General features: G+C 47.4%; 2 protein-coding genes across 10 annotated transcripts in view; one reads left to right on the top strand and one right to left on the bottom strand.

The window, feature by feature from the left end:
• Positions 1–1,069: 1,069 nt before the first annotated feature.
• On the top strand, positions 1,070–14,227 carry LOC133131735 (nocturnin-like). 6 transcript variants are annotated; one of them, XM_061247164.1, is made up of 3 exons: positions 1,070–1,184; positions 11,220–11,495; positions 12,014–14,227. In XM_061247164.1, the coding sequence occupies exons 2-3, from the start codon at positions 11,228–11,230 to the stop codon at positions 12,853–12,855; spliced, it is 1,110 nt and encodes a 369-aa protein (XP_061103148.1). In that variant the 5' UTR covers positions 1,070–1,184; positions 11,220–11,227; the 3' UTR covers positions 12,856–14,227. The 6 variants fall into 6 exon arrangements, with proteins under 6 accessions (XP_061103148.1, XP_061103145.1, XP_061103150.1 ...); XM_061247161.1 differs by lacking the exon at positions 1,070–1,184 and adding an exon at positions 1,197–1,578; XM_061247166.1 differs by lacking the exon at positions 1,070–1,184 and adding an exon at positions 5,272–5,351.
• A 2,291-nt stretch (positions 14,228–16,518) lies between these two features.
• LOC133130900 (ETS-related transcription factor Elf-2-like) overlaps positions 16,519–20,610 on the bottom strand; it is a 33,050-nt gene continuing 28,958 nt past the window's right edge. For all 4 annotated transcript variants that reach the window (XM_061245877.1, XM_061245878.1, XM_061245879.1 and 1 more), the window contains 4 exons: positions 20,109–20,192; positions 19,145–19,337; positions 18,201–18,548; positions 16,519–17,463 (listed from right to left, as the gene is read on the bottom strand). In XM_061245877.1, the coding sequence (XP_061101861.1) occupies positions 16,917–17,463; positions 18,201–18,548; positions 19,145–19,337; positions 20,109–20,192 (1,172 nt within the window). In that variant the 3' untranslated portion in view covers positions 16,519–16,916. The remainder of the gene's footprint in view (positions 17,464–18,200; positions 18,549–19,144; positions 19,338–20,108; positions 20,193–20,610) is intronic.

Genomic DNA, 20,610 nt, shown 5'->3' with positions numbered 1-20,610 from the left:
CATACTTGTTGAGGTCTTATTGGGTGGAAATAAAAACAAATATATATAAATATATATTTTGAAAATGAATCTGTTATCATGTATGACATAGCATATCATATGAATGAAATTTGCTGAACATTTTACATTTGCAAGGTAAAAACAGCGTTTATTTGCATTTTTAACGTATTTAATTTTTTTCTAAACTAGAATCACTTGGGCAAATTTCGTGTGGAAGCACCTGAGATGTGTATCTTTAGGAAACCACGTTTTGGTATGAGTGGAATGTGAATTCTAGAAGGCCTTTGGTATTATCATTTTACTTCGGAAGATCTGGCTGAGCTTTACAAAATTTCACATTTGCTGTACAAACTTTAATCCTTTGTATTGTAATGCTACAATATAATGATGTGGAAGCGCAGGTTCTTCGGTGATGGAAATCAAACACTGATAATTGAATGCTTATGCACCGGAGGCAGGGTTGCCAGAGAGGTCATGAGAGCATGGCATCTAATGGTAGTTGGGGGATTTGCGAAGGAGTTGAAAATGGTTGTGTCTGAAGAATATCACTAGCATCTTGCAATGCTAACCGGTGGCTTGGAACTTGAAAGAAAGAGGTCATGACCATAATAAAAATGTCTTCAGAAAATCAGCAGCAGATTGAAGTCTAAAATCTGTATTTGCTCATAATAACGTATATTCCGATTGTCAATATGCATAAGGCTATGATTGAAATTCAACGATTCACTGTGTGACTCAATGAACTATTTTGAACAGTTAAATATGTACTGTGTGTTTATGTGTGTAGCCTATATATAAGCAATATTTGCTTAAATTATTATATAAGCGTAGGAATGTTCAGAACATTTCGTGAAAGGGGTGGAACTTCGAACTATACCCACCAAATCGGAGGACTTTTTGACTTGTTACAGTTCAGTCCATTTTCCGTAGAAATAAGGGAGTCGCTGTATTCACACGTGCATACATTCCAGTCTAAAATAATACTGTTCAAACACTTTTCGATTAAGAACACTTTAAAATATTGTTGAAACTTCATATCAGAAGCACAATTCCAGTAATAAACCATAAAATAAAAGGTTCTGTTTGTTGCATTGTGACATGCCCCCTACTACAAGAGTTATTGCGATCCTTTGCGTCAGGTTGCAACTTGGTCAGATGTTTACCAAATTACGTAACAAAATAAGGTAAGTTAATTGCTTGAGTCAAAGAACAAAATTTGAATGTTTTTCTGAAGAACTGGTAAATTATTGACCGAGCTGCTGTCACTTTAAAAGCCTAGAACAACCAAGATGGGATAGCTACACCGGTAGTTATTGTCCTTCTTATAGTTAACGGAAACGCAGGACGGGATGTATCAAGGTCCGGGTAGAGTGTCTTTGGCCCTGCTACAAGGAAACATACCACCGGTGTTGCGCGTCTCAGTACTGCGTTTACCGGTTGAACAATCCGCAGGTGCAAAGAGTCTCTCCCCTTCACTGAAATCTCTGTATTGTGACTCGGCTTGTGTCGAGAATCCTAAAATCACACCAGTGGCATCGAAAGCAGCACCGGCATCTGGTTCCGTAGGCTCCAGAAACGGTGAGTTGGAAAAGCGTATGGGTGGAGAAATAACAGTGTCTCATACGAGTTCGAGGGACAATCCTTGCTTTTGTCCCGCATGGCATACAGCAGCACTGAAATATCGTCATGCATAGCCTAGCTACTGCCACTGTGCATGCTTGATATTTTGTTACCCAGGTACCCAATTTTCTTCCTATTTCTTATGTTGTCAACGTTGGATTTTGTGTAGGCTACCTGTTTTGAACTTTGGGGTGTGCACTTGCTTTCAACGCTAAATTACAAAATGCACAATACCGATTATTTAATTTTCCCGAATCGAAGCGCGAAAAGCAAGTGAGCACGAGCAGGATGTTACTGTCCACGTTGCAAAAATAGACTTAACACAAATAATAATGTATTCCTGTGTCACCCATAGTTAGTCTATTTGCACATTTATTCGGTGAAGGTGGCCTGCCAACTTGTCAACCAACCTGTTGCGCCACTTTAACCGTTTGAAAAATGGTGTTCAGTTTTGTTGTTGTTGCTGTTGTAGTACCTGCATTAAAGTGGTAATGTGTAGGGTACGTAAGAGCTTTGTCTCCAAACGCCTGAACCTGAGCTTTGAATAGAGAATATTAGAATCTTCAGAAATAATTCAGTGCCAGTGACCATCAAAATCCTACCTCTGTGTGGAATTATCAATTCTTATTCTGTTTCTAGCAAATCAATGAAGCGGTGTTTGGTTTCTTTATGGCCTCATGGATTTTTAGTCTTACAGCCAAAACAGTATTGGGAAATGTAACTTGAATGTGCCTATATCGTCCATGATGTTACCAAGCTCTTTTTAAACAGCTAGAACCTTTATTCCCACAATTCCACTCTGTCTCTTAGAGCACAGTGTTGAATCATGCTAAACTGTGTTTCTGTAAAACCAGGAGAAAGATCCCTCCGGAATCCGTAATTCCAGTTTATTAAGAGCGGGTGGGGCTCTCTTTATTGCACAAATGTTTGGCAGATGAAATTTTATCAGAAGGTAAACCTTAATTCATGTTCATTTGATTAATGAATCTCTCCCCTCTTAAATTTTGGTGGCAATTATGTAAACGGCCATAATCAAAGCACAAGTTGTCTCGGTAAAACGAGCACAAATTGATTTAAGGGACACTACAGCAGCGCGATTAAAAACCATGATTAATAGTCGGGCTTAATGGAGCCCAGTTTTTATCCGTGCCTAGCGTCTTTTTCGGCTACAGTGGACTGGAGAAACAAGGGATGACAGTAGCTGGTGATGCAGAATGTCGCCGTGTACGTTATCAAATGCGTCGCCATCGCTTTGTAGCACGCTCAAATTGAGCCTCTCATCCTGTACCTGTGAGTTTGGAAGTCCGGTCTGGCAGCCCCTGTGATCTTGTGCATGCATGGACAGCCACTTCCCAGACTGCATTGTGACAGGCAAGCTCTTCGGTTTCTGAATGGCACTCCCAGCTGTCTGCCTGTCCTCACTTCTCAGATCAGGAGACAGGACGGGACCAGAGTAGGCCTACACACTGGCAGTGGAAGCCACCCTATGGCACAGAGGATGAGATCTCGTTCTGGGAGGCCTTTGACCCCACGGGGATCATCCAGCACTCGTGTTTCAAAGTAAAGGGAAATGCCCGTGTAAGGCATTTAGCTGTTTAGCACAACATGCATATTTCATGAGTACAGCGATCACCAAATAACTAAATGTATGTGAACCAAAAAAAACGGATTTATTGCATCTGGATGATCTGGTGATGAATTGGCAGACCACAGCTTATAGCACAACAAAGTATACAAATAGACCCAACATGTGAAAACCATAACATACACTAATGGTGTGAACAGGCCATTCAGCCCAGCAATGTTCACCTTTTTCCTACCCCTAAGTGTACCTACTGCCTAGTTTGCCTAAAACCTAAGTGTTTCTGCCTCCAATACATGTACTGGCAAGCTATTCCACACATTGGCCACTCGCTGTGTGAAAAAATACTTCCTAATACCTGTACAGAATTTCTCCTTTGCCAATGGACACTGTAGTCAGAACACTGCTGTAAGTCCTGCAGGAAATCACACAAATCCCACAAATCTTTATTTAAAGAGTAAGACCGCCTGAGAGAAAGCAGACCCCACGTGACCCTGCCCAGGTGCAATCAGGCCGAGACTGCTTTGTGAAGGCCTGCGGGTGCAGCTGGTGCATTGTGGGATTGGAGGTCACCGCGGAGCAGCTGCGTGCCTGTTTTAGCGAGCAGGAACAGAGTGTGTCCCAGCTTTGGGCCATGGCGGTTTCACAGTTCAGTGGTCCAGTCCTCCACAAAGAGAGCTGGCAGACTGACAGCCTGAGACTGAAATGATGGGAGCAGGCCATAGACCATATGAGCAGGACATAGACTGTACGAGCGAGCCGCAGACCGTACGAGCGAGCCGCAGACCGTACGGGCGAGCCGCGGACCGTACGGGCGAGCCGCAGACCGTACGGGCGAGCCGCGGACCGTACGGGCGAGCCGCAGACCGAGGCACAGACCGTACGGGCGAGGCACAGACCGTACGGGCGAGGCACAGACCGTACGGGCGAGGCACAGACCGTACGGGCGAGGCACAGACCGTACGGGCGAGCCACAGACCGTACGAGCGAGGGCACAGACCGTACGAGCGAGCCACAGACCGTACGAGCGAGCCACAGACCGTACGAGCGAGCCACAGACCGTACGAGCGAGGCACAGACCGTACGAGCGAGGCACAGACCGTACAAGCGAGGGCACAGACCATATGAGTGAGCCACAGACCGTACGGGCGAGGCACAGACACAGCGTGTGCTTTCATATGGTCTGCAGAATGACACACAGCAGAAGAGTTATGGATGGAACAGTAGTTAGGAATATTCTGAGAATTTTTATGAGCTGAACCTTGAATGACTTAAAATGAAAGTGAACCCAAACCTGTACAGTACACCTAGCTGGCATTTATTGTAATTAAGCAAGTTTGAAAGACGGGATAAAGTGGATTCCGGCTGTAATCCAGTCTAGGAGTTCTTATCTCTTGTTGAATTCAATTTCATTGTTTACCTTGAATGGAATTTCAAATTGAACAAGGAATGGAAAGGACAGTGTCAGTGTAAATATGGCTTGTTACTATCTTGCTAAATCTGTGTCTTTGATCTTCAAATGTGTTACCATTTTTGTAGTGGTTTGAGAAATCAATAGCTATACGCCTTTAAAATACTTCACTTGGGTATAATGATGTGATAATTACATAGCATTTTGTGATATGTCTGTTTTGAAGTGCTTGTGGAAAAAAGTGGGAGGGGGTGCTTAAATCTACTGTTCTTAATAACAACTCCAGTAACTTAATTAGGCTATCTCTGGACACTCATGAAACCTAATTAAATGTGTACCAATTAGATGTTCCTCTAGATAGTTCAGTGGCATGACAGTTTTCTGGTGTCGTGTTTGCTATTCTTTATAACAAGGCCTGGCGTGGTTTCAGCACTCACACATGTAAGGTTATGTAAGGTTGTGTAAGGTTGTGTAAGGTTGTGTAAGGTTGTGTAAGGTTTTGTTTGTGACTTGAGAGGCAGTGCTATAACTCAGAGAAGACTCATCACTGAAGCGCATTGCTCCCACTGACCACCAGGTGGTGCACTAGTTATAGAGCCACAGTGTTTCATGACATTGGAGCACAAACCGCGATGGGTGTCTCAGAGTAGATGCCCTAGGGGAGTGGTGTGTCAAGGTTGCACTTGTGAACTGACGCGGACAGTACATTGGAACGTTTGGACCACAGGTCTCTTTCTGGTAAGGGAGACATTCTTATGTAAGATCGAGCGTCGAGATTAACCTCAGCTACCACTTCTGCTGAATCGATGGTATGTGTTTGCAATGTTAAGATAACACTGTTGTAAAACTGCAATGTAGAACACGGCTTTGTGATTTTTGAATGAAATCTGTCTTTAAGGTATTTTTTACACTCTGTGATTAAAAACATGTCTTTTAGCTGAAATAGAACCATAGCAGTTGCAAAAACCTTTATCATGGCTGTACTACAGATAGCATGTTGTATCATGGAGTTTTTAGGGCATGTTAGAACAGGGTCTTGGCAACATCGACTCTTGCAGTTATTACTCTTTTACGCTTTTCATTAGTAGCGCCATAACATTCATGAACTCTCGTCCTTGTAACGTGACGCGCATGCATACTCGTGCCCCCTGGCATTTTGGTTGCCCAGTTATGTAACGCTCTGAGCTCAGTGGCAAGATATCACTCCCCCTCTCCACCTTGCTGTTCTAAGAACATTGTTTGTAGCAACCTGCAAGCGTGTCCTTTGGAAAAACTGGCCAGTTTGCCTAATGCCCTGCAGAAACCTGGGAGCTTTTTTACATATGCAAAAATCCTGGCTGAAGGCTAATCGGTATCGAAACCACTGATAAAATCCAGATGGTGTCGTCCTCAAATTAATCTCTCCCAAACCCCACATACACACCAGCACACTCTGTTGGCTGCTATTTTATCTTGCAGTGTTTTTCCTTCTCTTTTCAGCTGTTAGCTACTGAGGAAAATGGCGCCTGTTGCTAACTGCTAACAGCACATTGAGTGGAAATTAAATGGATGAAACGACCAGCCATATCTCCTACCACACCTGAATCCAAAGTCTATTGCCATACTGTCCTGCTGCTCATCTTACTACTGTACTTTAAGCAGGACGTGTGTTTATTACACACAATGAGGACATTGGTGGCATGAAGCCATGATCATTACACCTGAAATGGGTTGACGTGCTGCTATTAACTTCAGCTGAATCATTTGTTGTGTTTTGCCATATGGAGAAATGCTATTTTATTGGTTCAAACAAGTTACAACTAAGGGATGTGCATTGGAAGGCAGGTAGGGCCCCCAGTGAACTCGTGTCCCCCTACCCAGAGGAGTCTGGGGTAAGTCATCTTCCAGAGCGTTATGGGGGTGGGTGGGGGTAGAGGACTGCATGCAGGGCTGAGAGCGTGGGAATGGGCAGTGTTTATAGAGACCCAGAGGTGCGTCGTGGTGTTGGGTGGTGTTGGGTGTCATGTTTGGGTGGAAGACGGTGTGGGGAGAGAGAAGTGAATCCCGCCAGGTGCAGCAGCACTCCCTGTCTGCTTCAGACTGGCTGACATTTCCTCCACAGAGACTACAGATAAAAATAGACCCCATGCCCCCAGTCACGATGCTAAAGGTGCACACAGGATTTGGAATGACGGTGACCTGACATCCTCACATTTCCCCGCAGGTATTGCCGCAATGCATTTTTGGAAAGTGTGTCTCCAGCCAGGCTTTTAGTTGTAGTTACTCCTTTTGGGGAAAACACAGGGAAGGAAACTGAAAGTCTGTCAGTCATGACCCGGCTGTTACAATGATACTCTGGTCTTCAAGGAGATTCCTTTCTCTTTACATGAATACGCTGCACACGATATCATGCAATTATGGTAATTATGAGAACAATAATGGCTCTGTTTGTCAGTTGCTTTGTTATTTTCATTTTCCAATTCTGGCAGCATCACCACACCACCATTGAGTAGATTCCAAACAGACAAGCATATCTGAGCTCAGCTCATTGTGAAACAAACCCTATTACAGTCTGTTTAAGCAAAGGACCTACAGAAGACTTTATTTGAAGTTTGTCAGTCTCCAACAAAGGTAGTTGGGTTTCCAGCCGCCCCCCCACCATTTTTTCCATCAGCAATTTTGAGTCTCCAGCAGCACCTGTCATGTTGACGAGCGTCCCATGGCAACCAGCCTGTCCTGACCTGTGTTTCAGCAGGTGATCTTTGCCCACTGCTGTAACCCAATCCTCAGAATGCGCAGGTATCCACAGCTCACAGCCAGGCCTGTTTTACCCCCCTAATACTGTATAGACAAAGACACCGAGTTCTAGCCCTGAATGCATCTCTGAACCTGAGAAGTTCTGGCTTAAAGCTGGGACGGAATATGTGTTCAGTGAGAAAAGTAGAGGATCCACCAGAGTCCAAGTGCTTATACAGTATCTTTGCTTTATTGTGCTTCTCAGGCAGTTGAAGGCCAAGTGGGTGGCAGGAGTTAACAGCACTCTGAAACGCTATAAAAACACCTGCTGTGAAAGCAGCAAAGGCCACTGCTCAGGGCAGGGAGAGTCAGCAAGCCATTTCCCTTTTCCCAGTCCATTAGTCCAATGGTGCGTTCGGCCCTTGTTGGGTTACGAGTTGATGACCTTGAGTCTCGGCCCTTTGATCGTGCTAAGGGGCTACAGAGTGCAGGCAGTAGTTGAAGCAGTAATCAGTGTTGTTTTTCCTCAAAGCTCAATGGTCTGTTCCCACAGCTACACTTCTCCATTTTCCCGTACCAAGATCTCCTTCCGCTTGCGCAAGTCACGGCTAATTATGAGTCCGACTTCGAACAAGATCACTTTAAACTGGAAAAAATATTTGTTTCTTTTTTAACTTGGATGATGAAATGCTTACCAGGTACCAGGCACCACAGAATACGAAAGGTAACTCCTTGCACACAGTCTTAAAGAAAAGCTACTGACTTCAGTCTTCTCTGTTTCTCAGAAGCTGAGAAGCTTTGGTGTTGAAATTTGAACAGTCACCTCAGCGTGTGGCAACGCACAGCGCGTGAGAGCTTCTCATGACATCCTGTCCTTCCCACAAGACTTCTGGCCCAGAGGCAGTCTCTAACCGCAGAGACGTCTTTATGACATAATCCCGTCTCTGTGACGCTCTAGACGGGCTTAGGGACAGCGGTCATGTCACCCAGGGACAGTACACAGTAGCAGGGCTGCAGGGGATCACATTCAGCCTGTCCCAAACACTCCTCAATACTCACCTCTGCATATCCCACACACGCACGCCAGTTGTTGGAAGATGGAAGTTATTGGTAAGCTGATTGTCATTTTTTCTTTCTTGAACGGTTGAGAGCTTTATCTGTGTGTGTGTGTGTGTGTGTGTGTGTGTGTGTGTGTGTGTGTGTGTGTGTTTGTGTTTGTGTTTGTGTGTGTGTGTGTGTGTGATTTCTGTTTTTGTAGTAATACATAATTGTGCACATAGAGCTACTGGGGTCAGGCTAGCTGTGAATAAGGATACTAAATAAGGGATGAGCAGAACCATTTATTTTGATAAAGCGGATATTTAGCGAATTAAGTGGTTTAGTGATTCAGTAAATTTGCATGAACGTTCTGAAGAGAGAACAGGACAAAATGGCTGCACGTTCTGCAGCAGGGACTGTCTGAAGCTGTGCCCTGAAGAGCCAGGCAGTGTCCTCCGCTCACAGAACAATCAGCGCTCATTAGAGAGATGACACACCGCACACGCGGGAGTCGCACGGGCATCGTCATGGCGATGAGCCGTCACCGTGGCGCCCAGGACACTGTGACTGCGGGGACGAGACGCGGCTGATAAACCCAACAAATGGGGCTAATTGGTTCTCCGTTCCGAAGGAGCGTGGCGGAGTCGTCGTGGAAACGACGTCCTTCAGTTTGTAGTAATTGTATAAGAAGTGAATTTAGGTTTGGTGGCCAGAGTCTGTTCTGTCTGCCTGCATGTGTTAATTCAGACTGAGGTCAGCTTTACTGTGTGCGTGCGTGCGTGTGGGGAAGGACAACTAAAATGCTAAAACCCAGAGCAAGGTAAAATCATTCATTTTCAGGGTCAGCTTTGTACAGTTGCACATGTAGCTTTTCATGTGCTATTTTTCTGGTTTGGCATTCATTCCATTACATTACATTCATTTTTATACAGATGGAATTTGAGCAGGCTGAGGAGCAGACATTATAGTATATAATTGATTGACAGGGGCACTCGAAAAATATTTTGGTGGTTAATACTACATATAGCATATAGTCATGATAAACAAACGAATATGCAAGCTGTTCAGTAGTCTAGTTTATTTCAGTCCTTTGGAAAAAAGTGTATTAGATCTGAGGCTGGTGTGGGGGGGGGGGGTAGTCATATCAGGTGATTGTTCTTTGAAAAGGGAACTTCTTGAAATAGAAATCACGTAATGTTATACATCTGCTTCAAAAATAGATTAACAGCCAAAAATAATTTATTTCTTGTGACCTCCCCGCAATCCCAATCAGACATCGCTGTTCTCCTGAAGCTGCGGTAGTGCTAACAAGCGGCGGCTTTTTCCGCTAACGGCCGAGTTTCCGTTGGTTCTGACTCTGGCCTCGTGGGGTTTTGCCAAGGACATTTACAGATTTGTTTTTTCGGTCACGTCGTTTCCCATCCCGTAAGTGCTGCTTCCCGCCGGCGTTGCGATGGCCAGGCCCAAATCGCTTCTGAAGGCTTCCGATAGAACGGAGCGGAAGCTTCCGTCTCAAGGTGACACGGTAGCGTAGCCGGTCCTCTGCCACGGCAGCGCTGGCGTTTAACGTGAGCGCAGCCTTATGAGGGTAAATTATGAGGCTGAAGCCGCTGTCAGGGGAACTTAGCTCCGCGGAGAGCTACCGTGGCACTCCAGGAAGCCGTGTGCTTGGAGGACTTTGGCTCCAAACGGCGAGGTTGTCTGGAAGACAGATGGGCCTGGAATGGAAGTTGGCACAGAGCCTCCACTTCAGCAGCAGAGGATTCTGGGGGCAACGGGCCGGGTTTCAGGTTAACAGCATGGAGGCCAACGACCTTCACCGCCACTGTCAGGGTCCTCTCCTCTCCGCACGCTGTAGGCTCCGGTCCTGTGCACAGTGCTCTTCCAGACCTGTTTCTGCTTGCTGTTGATATCTTTGTGTACGGCCAATAGTTATTTTCCAGAAACTCTTTTGGTGGTCCTCCCATCCCACGTGGCCCATTTTTGAGAGAGGACAGAAAATGTCTGCTTCCATCGTGTTCCAGCAGGTGGTGCTATAAACTTTGTGGTTTGTTATCAATGACAAAATTTGACATTTTGTTGTCAGTGTCAACTTCCATTCTTGCCCAGCAGATGGCGCGGTGCTGTAGCTGCAGTGAGAACAGCGCTGTAAATCTTGGTCTCAAGCGCGCACATTTGCCTTTTTGGACGTCAACAACCTGCAGAGCCTTTGGCTTTGTTTTCTAGTTTGTTCCCGTCAGGAAATGACTAGCATTGCCCTCAGACAGTGGTTGGATTCATTGGGCTGATGTCCGTGGATGTCGTAATCCTGCGAGATTGGGGTGAGCAGGTAGAGATTGAGACGGCCAGTGCCGTGCTCAGTCTCATAGCGTGTGGGATTAGCAAGCTTTACTCTACCATCCTGCACCCGGCGGGTCAGCTGGACACATCTTACAGAGGTCACCAGGGGATCAGAGCTGTCCACCAGTAATCAAGGGCTGCCACAGTGACTTCACCGGAGGGATTTACCAGGAGCGAGCAGCACCAAAACCTTTCAAATGACAAAATAAGAGCAAAGGACTTCATATTTTCCACTGTATTTCATTTGTTTATCCAAACAGTGCTTACTCCGAGTGAGATTGCATGTACTTGACATATAGTAATTTCTGAAATAACTTTCCATAACCTTTTTCACCTGCATCACAGTGCTATTCAGTAGGGAATGACTCTTTTAGTGTTTGTGTTCGCAGATGTTTCAATTTGGGTTTTTACTTTTAGTAGCCATCAGGTTAATCCCAAAGGGAAGCTCCGAGCTAAAACATTTTTTATTTTTTATTTTATGAGACTAACTGTGTGTGTGTGTGTGTGTCTCAGTTTGTTCCATGGGCAGCAGCTCCAGCAGGCTGTATAGCGCCCTGGCCCAGACGCTGAGCGGCGGTCCCACGGCCCAGGAGGGGGCGCTGGAGCAGGACCTGGGGCAGGAGCCGGAGCGCTGCGACCCAGACCAGCTGCAGAGGGAGTGCCAGGAGGTCCTGCGTCAGCGCCCTCCACGCACACAGCGCTGCTTCACCTCCCCCCGCGGCCCTGCACCCCAGGGCCTGTCCCCAGGGCAGCCCATCCGCGTCATGCAGTGGAACATCCTCGCCCAAGGTAGGGTCCCCAGCCCCAGGGGTCACGCTGGAGCCCTGAAGAGCCACAGTATGCTGGCTTCTGCTCCGACTCGCCACTGAATTAGTTAGAGCCACTGACTACACAATTTTCCAACCTCAGTTGGATCCATGGGTCTGAACAGTTGGTGCTGGATCATATGTCATGGCGGGCTGAGAGTATGTAGGTTTTCATTCCAACCCATCGCTTCTCTCACACACCTTTCACCAGAGAGGATGGAACTAGACGGTGAAATCGGCAGGTGTCGTGATCGAAACCTGCATACTCTCGGCCCTCCATGGCTTATGATTGGATTGGGTACAACCAAAAAGTTGTAAAAAGCTCAGGACCAGAGTTGGTGACCCATGAATCATGTTTTTGAAGTATGTTCTCTGTATGTGAGTACTAGGACCACACTAATGATGTTTAGTTAGCTAGAAGAGTTAACAATTCTATATTTGAAGCCCTTTTGGCAATTTAGGACCGTGCGGTTAATGGTTGCGTTTTGTGCGTTTCCTCAGCTCTGGGTGAGGGGAAGGACAGCTTCGTGCGCTGCCCCCCGGAGGCCCTGAACTGGGCCGAGCGCAAGTACCTGATCCTGGAGGAGATCCTGACGTACCGGCCCGACATCCTGTGCCTGCAGGAAGTGGACCACTACTACGACACCTTCCAGCCCGTCCTCCAGAGCCTGGGCTACCACGGCACCTTCTGCCCCAAGCCCTGGTCCCCCTGCCTGGACCTGGAGCGGAACAACGGGCCGGACGGCTGCGCGCTGTTCTTCCGCCGCGAGCGCTTCCAGCTGGAGCACAGCGCCAGCGTGCGCCTGGCGGCCGCCCTGCTGAAGACCAACCAGGTGGCCATCATCCAGACGCTGCGTTGCCGGGCGACGGGGCGTGCGCTGTGCGTGGCGGTGACGCACCTGAAGGCCCGGAGCGGCTGGGAGAGGCTGCGGAGCGCCCAGGGCTCCGACCTGCTGCGCTACCTGCAGACGGCCAGCGGGGGGCGCCAGGGCGTGCCGCTGCTGGTGTGCGGCGACTTTAACGCCGAGCCCAGCGAGGACGTGTACCGGCGCTTCGCCGCCTCGGGCCTGGAGCTGGACAGCGCCTACACCCGGCTGAGCCCGGACGGCGCCGAGCCGCCTTACACCACCTGGAAGATCCGGCCCTCGGGCGAGAGCTGCCACACGCTGGACTACATCTGGTTCTCACGACTCGCCTTCCGCGTGGAGTCCCTGCTGGAGCTCCCCACCGCTGAACAGATCGGCCCTGACCGTCTGCCCTCATACAACTACCCCTCCGACCACCTGTCCCTCATCTGCGACTTCAGCCTCCTGGACCCGGCCCAGCCAGGGGAGCAGAGCTAGCCTGCTACAGGGGCCCTCTGCTACAGGAACTCTGTTACAGGGGCCTTCTGCTACAGGAACTCTGTTACAGGGGCCCTCTGCTACAGGAACTCTGTTACAGGGGCCCTCTGCTACAGGAACTCTGCTCCAGGAACTCTGCTACAGGGGCCTTCTGCTACAGGAACTCTGCTACAGGGGCCCTCTGCTACAGGGGCCCTCTGCTACAGGAACTCTGCTACAGGGGCCCTCTGCTGCAGGAACTCTGCTACAGGGGCCCTCTGCTACAGGAACTCTGCTACAGGGGCCCTCTGCTACAGGAACTCTGCTACAGGGGCCCTCTGCTACAGGAACTCTGCTACAGGGGCCCCACACTGGGGACTCTGGTACAGGCGCTCTGCTTTTGCACAGGGACCACAGTCTGACTCACCCTTGCGTGTGAATGTTTTAATGTTGAAAATACCTACTTGATCATAGCACACATCACAGCAAATGTAATTTTATTAGGCCACAAATAACTTCTTTTTCTGTGTGGGGTGTGAATGTTGTTGGGCAAGAAAAACTCTCCTCTCTGCTTAGGAAGGAGGAACAGTTTTAGGAAGTATCCATTTTCATTTTGCTGTTCACAGTGCAGATTAATGGCTTTAAAGTGCTGCTATATCAGTTTCACAAGGCCCACCACTGCATTAAACTGGTACACATCGCAGTCCAACCATGAGCAACAAGTCCAAGGACAGATGTGCATTGCTCTTGCCAACTAGTATGTTAATCTGCTTCCCCTAAAAGCACAAAAGAAAAATCCAATACAGGAAACCGGAAGCCAGTATGCAGTCCACAGCTGTCATCACATCTAGCATGATTAACTGTGAATGTACTGTAAAATGCAAACTGATGCCAAACTGACAACTTTGCGTTTGTTCAGGTATATTATGCAGAAAACCATGGAAAAACACAAGGTTTTTATGCATCTTTTGCTGGCAAGGGTGCATTAACTTGCAAGGGATGGGAAAGAATGCTGTTGGAGCCAAGCTCAATATGTGAAATATTGGATAACGGTTTTCTGAGGCTGATGGGAATAGAGGTCCATTGGGTGTAACAGGGAAAATGGATATTAACCACAATGTATCGAACCTGGTTGGATAATATGCATTATAAATGGCCACACAGCTATGCAATTTCATCATCAGTGTACTTGGGGGTTGGTTGGCTGAAAACCAACACTTGTGTTCTTCAGTTTACATTATGAGTTATACCTACCTCAGTTGTAAGACATTTTCCATGCGTGTTGGCCTGTAAATATTAAATATTTTATGTAACTGAATTTATTAATAATTACTGTTTTTGTGTGTGTAATTTAATTTCTCCAGTCTGATTTGTAAAACAAAGTCCTGTTGGGGGGGGGGGGGGGGGGAAGAAATAAACATCAGTATTTTCTAAATTGATCACCCTTGTGTGTACTAATGCCATTTAAATGTCCTTTTGTTTGTTGGGTAATGAGGGCCGTAGCAATGTAGCAATTCCTGCCAACTGCTGGCCTAAATTACATTTAACAATTGCATTTTAGCTACATTTCCTGGGAAGCACACAAAATGACAACTGAAGACGGTTCTTGTGTCCCTATATAAACTGCATTTTACTGTAATCAAATATATGAGCCAACCAGTCACAATATACACAGCCAATTGGCTCATTTAGCCAGAGCAATTGGTGGAAACGCAAACTTAACACACTCACTGTCCGCCCTAGACCAGAATGGCCTGCCACTGGTTTGGCATTGCCTATATCCTGCCGCAGTAACTGAGTAATATTGAACAGCACTCAGCCACTCAACACTTACACAAGGGAAGCAGATTCTTAGCTCTGACATGAGGGTCCATATACAGGTCCTGAGGGAGTACGGCCGTTATGTACGGTCAACACGCTTATGTTAATGTGTTCAGTTCACAGGCTCATTGAACCTCCATACAGTACACTCCAGTGCACTTCACGCTGTAGTCACCGATATTCACCCAGAGGTAAGGTGGTCAGCCTGACGGGCTAATTCACAACACGGGCAACTCGAGCACAAACTAACACCGGATTAAGTTCCAAAATAGGAAGGCCTTCCCCATGGCAGAGCTGAGGAGTTCCCAGATTAAAGTAATGCCCCAGAAATTACCCAGTACCCACTACAACTCAGAAATGAAGCCGTGGTTACATCACGTCTCTGTTATTGATCAGTACGAGACCAGGGTAAACAAGTTGAGCAGTAACAGAGTTTCTGGATTTCATACCAACTTCTGCTCAATTATTTCATGAGTCTAATCTTTTATTTACATTGTAGCAAACTCACTGAGCTTGTTCGAAGACAGCTCCTGTGTCCCTAAGCAAAACGTTTTATACTGGAGTCTATAACTAAACCAGGCCTGGCGTATACAATAAACAGCCATAATCAGCCATTTTATTGCCATAAAGTATTTGTAAACCAAGACAAGGTTTATTTTAAAGAATAAAATGTGTAATTCATGAAGTGTGGAGATATAAACCATATTTATTTTTCTAATAAATTCAATTTGAGTATCGTGTGGACAGTCATTTCAGCTAAATTTGATTCTGTCCGAGTCACTTAGGCTCTGCATTTCATAGCATCACATAGCCCGGCTCCATCTAGCATTCAGGTAAGAGTCACAATAAACACCAGGCTGCCACCGCCGTCCTTTGGCCTTGTGCTCAATTCCTTGTAGCACACTGCCCCCTGGTGGAAATACTTCAAACTCCTGGTACATTTCAGCCTCAGCAGTGTGACGGTCTGCTGTTTTCACACTGAAAGCTGTATTTGATGAGGGGGGGGGGGAAACACCATGTACACATTCTGTACACTCTTCACACAACCTTGGGAACAGGAAAGAAGGGTCATTTGATCGATGGGTACTTGCAATTGAAACACAATAACAAGACAGAGCTGTTTCAGGTCTTTTTATATTTCAGTAAAATCTACTTGAATACACTTTGAACCAAGAGTACAACAAAATAGAATATACTTCAAATGTTGAATATACAAACTAGTTCAGTCCGAACACAAAAGTCGTCCTCTCTCCCGCTCTCTCCCTCAACTAAAAAAATAAAACGAGAAAAATATGAAAGTGAAGAGCTACAATAGCTGCTAGAATTCATGCCAAGTGTGGCCTGAGAAAGCCAGACTGTTGGGACAAACAGAAATGTCTATAGACAAAGTGAGGCAGGTTACAGCTAGTACTTAGCTGTAACTCACATCCTGACGAGAACTATAATACAAAAAACGAGTCGCCTTAGTTTTTAATAACACTGTGCTTGGTACAAGGTATCAAAAAGAGCTTTACACAAAAAGCTAATAAGCATATTCTTTAAAAAAAAAAAAAAAAAAAGGATTAATCTAAGGCTGATTTCATTGTGTTGAAATTTCATAAACTGTATAATCTTTATACATACAAAGTCCCTTTGTCTACCTTTGTTGGAGCGGTCAGAAGACCACTCCTTCCTTCCAGAAGGTTCTGTGAAGCTCCCACTCTAGCACCGAGACACTGGATACTATGTGCGCACAGTGATAGTCTATCAATTTGCTGGTTTGCTCTGAAAATGCGAAAATCTTTTTATACAAAGTGTTACAAACCTTAATTCAGACTGCCCCCCCCCCCCTTCCTGCCCCTCCCCCCCCCACCCCCACCCACAATGAGTTTGGTTTCAGTACTTGAGTTTAGTGTTTGTGGTGTTGTAAGCGCGTGTATGAGACTGTAGTGATTTGTCTTGGTCCCCATGCTGTTCAGTTTCCTCTGCGATTTTGACGGTGCCCCCCGCCTCCTCACCCCATGGGGCAGCGTGGGACGGATGTCCAGACACGGGGGAGCGTCGTGCCAGCCTCGGGGGCGTCTTCACCGTCACTCGGACCAGAACAGCCACGAGGGGGGACTTGGTTTGTGAAAGCGTACGTTTCGAGAGAGCACCCTCTAGAGGCGAGGAGGGTGCCACGGTCTCCTGACTGGGAAGGCGCAAAAAAGAATAAAAATGAGAGAGTCACTTCCACCGTCTGGCCGTAGACACCCCCCTCCCGCCGGCCAGTGGCCCCGCCCTCAGCAGTCTGGCTCCTCGATCTTCACCGTGATGTAGGTGGGGGTGTCAGCACTGGGGGTCTGGGGGCTGGTGGGGTCCTGCTCTGTCGTGGTCGCCTTGGCGACGGGGGTGACGACCCGCACCAACGCGTGCCCGCCGTGCTGCACGGTGTGTTGCCCCGGCAACGCCAGCCTCACCACCTGCGCCCCCCCCGAGGCCATCGACACGGGCGTGAGGGCCCGCACGGCCAGCGGGGACCCCATCAGGCTGATGCTGGGGGCCCCCGCGGCCCCGGGGCCCACCTTGCCCTGCAGCTGGCACTGGGCCAGCTGGCCGGCCGGGATGGTGATGATCTTGGCCAGCTGCACGGTGATCTTGTCCCCGTTCTCGGCTGTGGCCGGCATCACCGTGGGGATGGTCTGGAACAGCACCTTGGGGGCCCCGCCCGCGCTGATGGGGCCACTGTTGGTGAGGAGGGTGGGGCTGCCCGTGTGCACCGCCATCGTTGAGATCTTCTGCCCCAGCGATGTCATGACCACGGGAACCTGCATGGCCACCCGCACCGTCCTGCAAACACACACAGAGTCAGGAAAAACACACACAGTCAGGACAACACAGACACACAGTCAGGAGAACACACGCACAAATGCACATGAACTCACTCTCTCACTCTCTCACTCTCTCACTCTCTCACTCTCTCACTCTCTCACTCTCTCACTCTCTCACTCTCTCACACACGCACACACAGCCAGTTCCCTCACTACGGTTAACATAACCCTCCCGCTACCTGAGACTGGATTACACTGTGTAACAGCAGATCTAAATCAATGCTAATCTTCATACATCTACCACAACCTTTTCCCCAGATGAGACCACTGAAGTCCTATCAGTTCATTCAATACTTACTGATAACAGTAAACAAACATGCCACTACTGGCTTACACTTACCATGCAGGAAGACTTGGCAGGCTGGCCAACACTCACAAATTGGTTCAGTATTAGAAAAAACCCGGTGTGCAATTATTAGTGTATATATGCATTGTGTGCAGAGCTTTATGTCTGCTGACACATACACATGGCAGGAGCCAGGAGGAGAGGCATCCCGTGACCTGGAGGTGAGCACAGTTCTATAGACTACTAAACACAGTGCAGACTGTAGTCCACGCAGACTGTAGTCCACGCAGACTGTAGTCCACACAGACTGTAGTCCACACAGACTGTAGTCCACACAGACTGTAGTCCACACAGACTGTAGTCCATGCAGACTGTAGTCCATACGGTGCGATGCAGGGGGGCGCGCTCACCTGGGCCCGGTTGCCGTGGGGATGATGGCGGTGTGGGTCTGCTGCTGTCCAGCCATGCTGTCTGCCATGGTCGTGACCGTCACCACCCGGGGGGCCGCGGGCTGAGAGGCCTTGGCCTTGGCGGGGGCCCCGCGGCCGCCCCCCCGCAGGATGCCCGGGCCCTTGGCCAGCAGCGTCTCGGAGGAGGGGGGCACGCGCTCGAATGACTTCTCCGCACTCAGGAGGTCCTCGGCCCCGGCCTCCGCCTTCTCCTCGTCGATCACCACGATGTTCTTGGGCATCTCCTTGAACTGGTACACCAGCCGCTGGCCCTCCACCTTGGCCAGAATGCCCCGCTGGTAATAGTACCTGTGAGCGGAGGGAGGACGGGCCCGGGGTTAGAACTGCAGACACAGGAGGAGCTGCAGGGCGTCGAGGGCAGGCATCTCACACCGGAGTTTTACACACAACAAGACTCAAAGAGTCACCCAACGCTTACGCAGAAGTGAGGAATGCAAAGCAGGCTGTCAAACTCATTACTAAGGCACACAGCGAAAATGTCAGCAGGCAGTTAACAGCTGGTTATGACTGGATAAAAGCACCATTTCAGTTATTCCAAATTCCAAGACACTTCCACTTCATATTCATAGGGACATTTTAAGATGTCAAACTTACCAGATTGCCATCTTACGCTGCATCTTTTTTACCAGCTTGAATAACGTAATTTACAAAATCTCAGGACTCAAATTAGAAATCCTTTTTAACATCTGGACCCAAATTAGAGCTTCACACCTTCAAGGGACCCATCAAATGCACATACTCTCTCAGCCTAGAGGACTACAGAACCATTCCAGGACCCACCTCATACGATCTCACAACCCAGTTTGGGTCCCGAGCCCCAGCCCATAGTTTAGAGAAGGTGGCGTATTGCGATTGACAGGTTTGGGGCAGGACGGGGGGCGTACCTCAGTGCGCGGCCCATGGTCTCGTAGTTCATGTCAGGCTTGTTCTTGTGTTTGCCCCACAGCTTGGACACAGCCTTGGAGTCCACCAGCTTGAAGATGCCCTTCTCCCTCTGGGTCCACTTGATGTACCTGGGACAGGTGTTCTTGTCCTGGAGGAGGTCCAGCAGGAACTCCCACAGGTATGTGGTGTTACCTGTCACAGGGAGGGGGGACCAGAGAGCTCAGCTCAATCTCAGGAAAAGTACTTAACCCTTTGAAGAGTAGGTTTTTCTGGAACATTTTTCAACTCTATGTCTATGTTCTACAACTCCATTGCTTTTAATTACCAGGAGTGACTGTTAAGTGAACATTCTAATGCTAATGTAAGAACATTCTAGTCACATGTGTGACCCCACACCTGAAAGAACTACACCGAATAGAGTGCGATAGTTCGTAGTCCTAAAACCCGGAGGTTAGCATTTTTGAGCCATGAGTTCCCATGAGGATTTTGTCTGTGGTTAATGTACATGAGTTTTTCACGTTTTTGTTCTACAAGTTAAGTTACATCCTTCTCAAATGTGAATTTTGAAACAGTTATGTGCTTTAAAAAAAAGTAAGTTGCAAACAATTTGCTATATTGAATTAATTTTATGAAACTTGAGTGGTAGCTGGCAGAATAGGACCATTGTTTCAGTTTCAATGTAGGAACCAGTTAGCAACTTGCTTAATAAAACACAGTTGATAAATGGAATGGATACAATTTAACTCTTAGAACAAAACATGAAACTCTCTTAAGTTTACGTTAACCACAGACCTTACATTCAAAATCCAAAAAAGCATGGAAAATCTGCAGAGGGAACTCATGGCAGAAGAAACTGTCAGGTTGGCGTAGAAAACGGTGTCAATACTGCAACACTCAATTACAGTAAACATCAAGCAGTGTAAGTGGACTGGGAGAGAATGTTCGTTAGCTGAATCCACTCACCCTTCCCTTCTCTGGGTTTCTTCTTTATCCCCAGTTCAGGAGAGCCATTGGACACCGCCGACTGCGTCTTCGGCTTCCTTCCCACTTCAGAAACAGACAAAAGTCAAACTTGAAAACACTTGCTGAATGACAATACTGGGAACTGTGGAGTCTCAGAGGAAAAAAAACTAACAAATACATCATTTTTAGAGATTATCATGTGTCCTTATTTCTAAGGAACACATAACAGTGGTTATGGTTATTCCAACAGTGGTACAGGACAAGATTTCTTTCAGGGGTGAAAAGTGAGTCAGTAGAGTATGAATCCAGGACACATCTGAAGCAGGTGCAACTCTTAAGCTGTGTGAAAGCAATGCTCTCCTGCCCGTTTTAACCCTTTTCGGAACGTTTTTTTCAACATTCTAAGTCAGTGTTCTAGAACTCCATTGCTGTCAATGACCAGTTTTGATCGTTACATCAGCATTAGAATGTTCAGGTAAGACCATTCTAATCACCCAATTGT

Source organism: Conger conger, chromosome 6 (genome assembly GCF_963514075.1).
Source record: "Conger conger chromosome 6, fConCon1.1, whole genome shotgun sequence".
Classification (NCBI taxonomy): domain Eukaryota; kingdom Metazoa; phylum Chordata; class Actinopteri; order Anguilliformes; family Congridae; genus Conger; species Conger conger.
This window is presented reverse-complemented; position numbering and strand designations above follow the sequence as displayed.

What these genes read in the sequence shown, in the direction of transcription:
- LOC133131735 (XM_061247161.1), top strand. Translation starts at nt 1,350, where the DNA reads ATGTATCAAGGTCCGGGTAGAGTGTCTTTGGCCCTGCTACAAGGAAAC. An exon ending in TTCCGTAGGCTCCAGAAACG is followed by an intron (nt 1,579 to 11,219) that starts GTGAGTTGGAAA and finishes TGTGTGTCTCAG; the next exon opens with TTTGTTCCATGGGCAGCAGC. An exon ending in GTGGAACATCCTCGCCCAAG is followed by an intron (nt 11,496 to 12,013) that starts GTAGGGTCCCCA and finishes GCGTTTCCTCAG; the next exon opens with CTCTGGGTGAGGGGAAGGAC.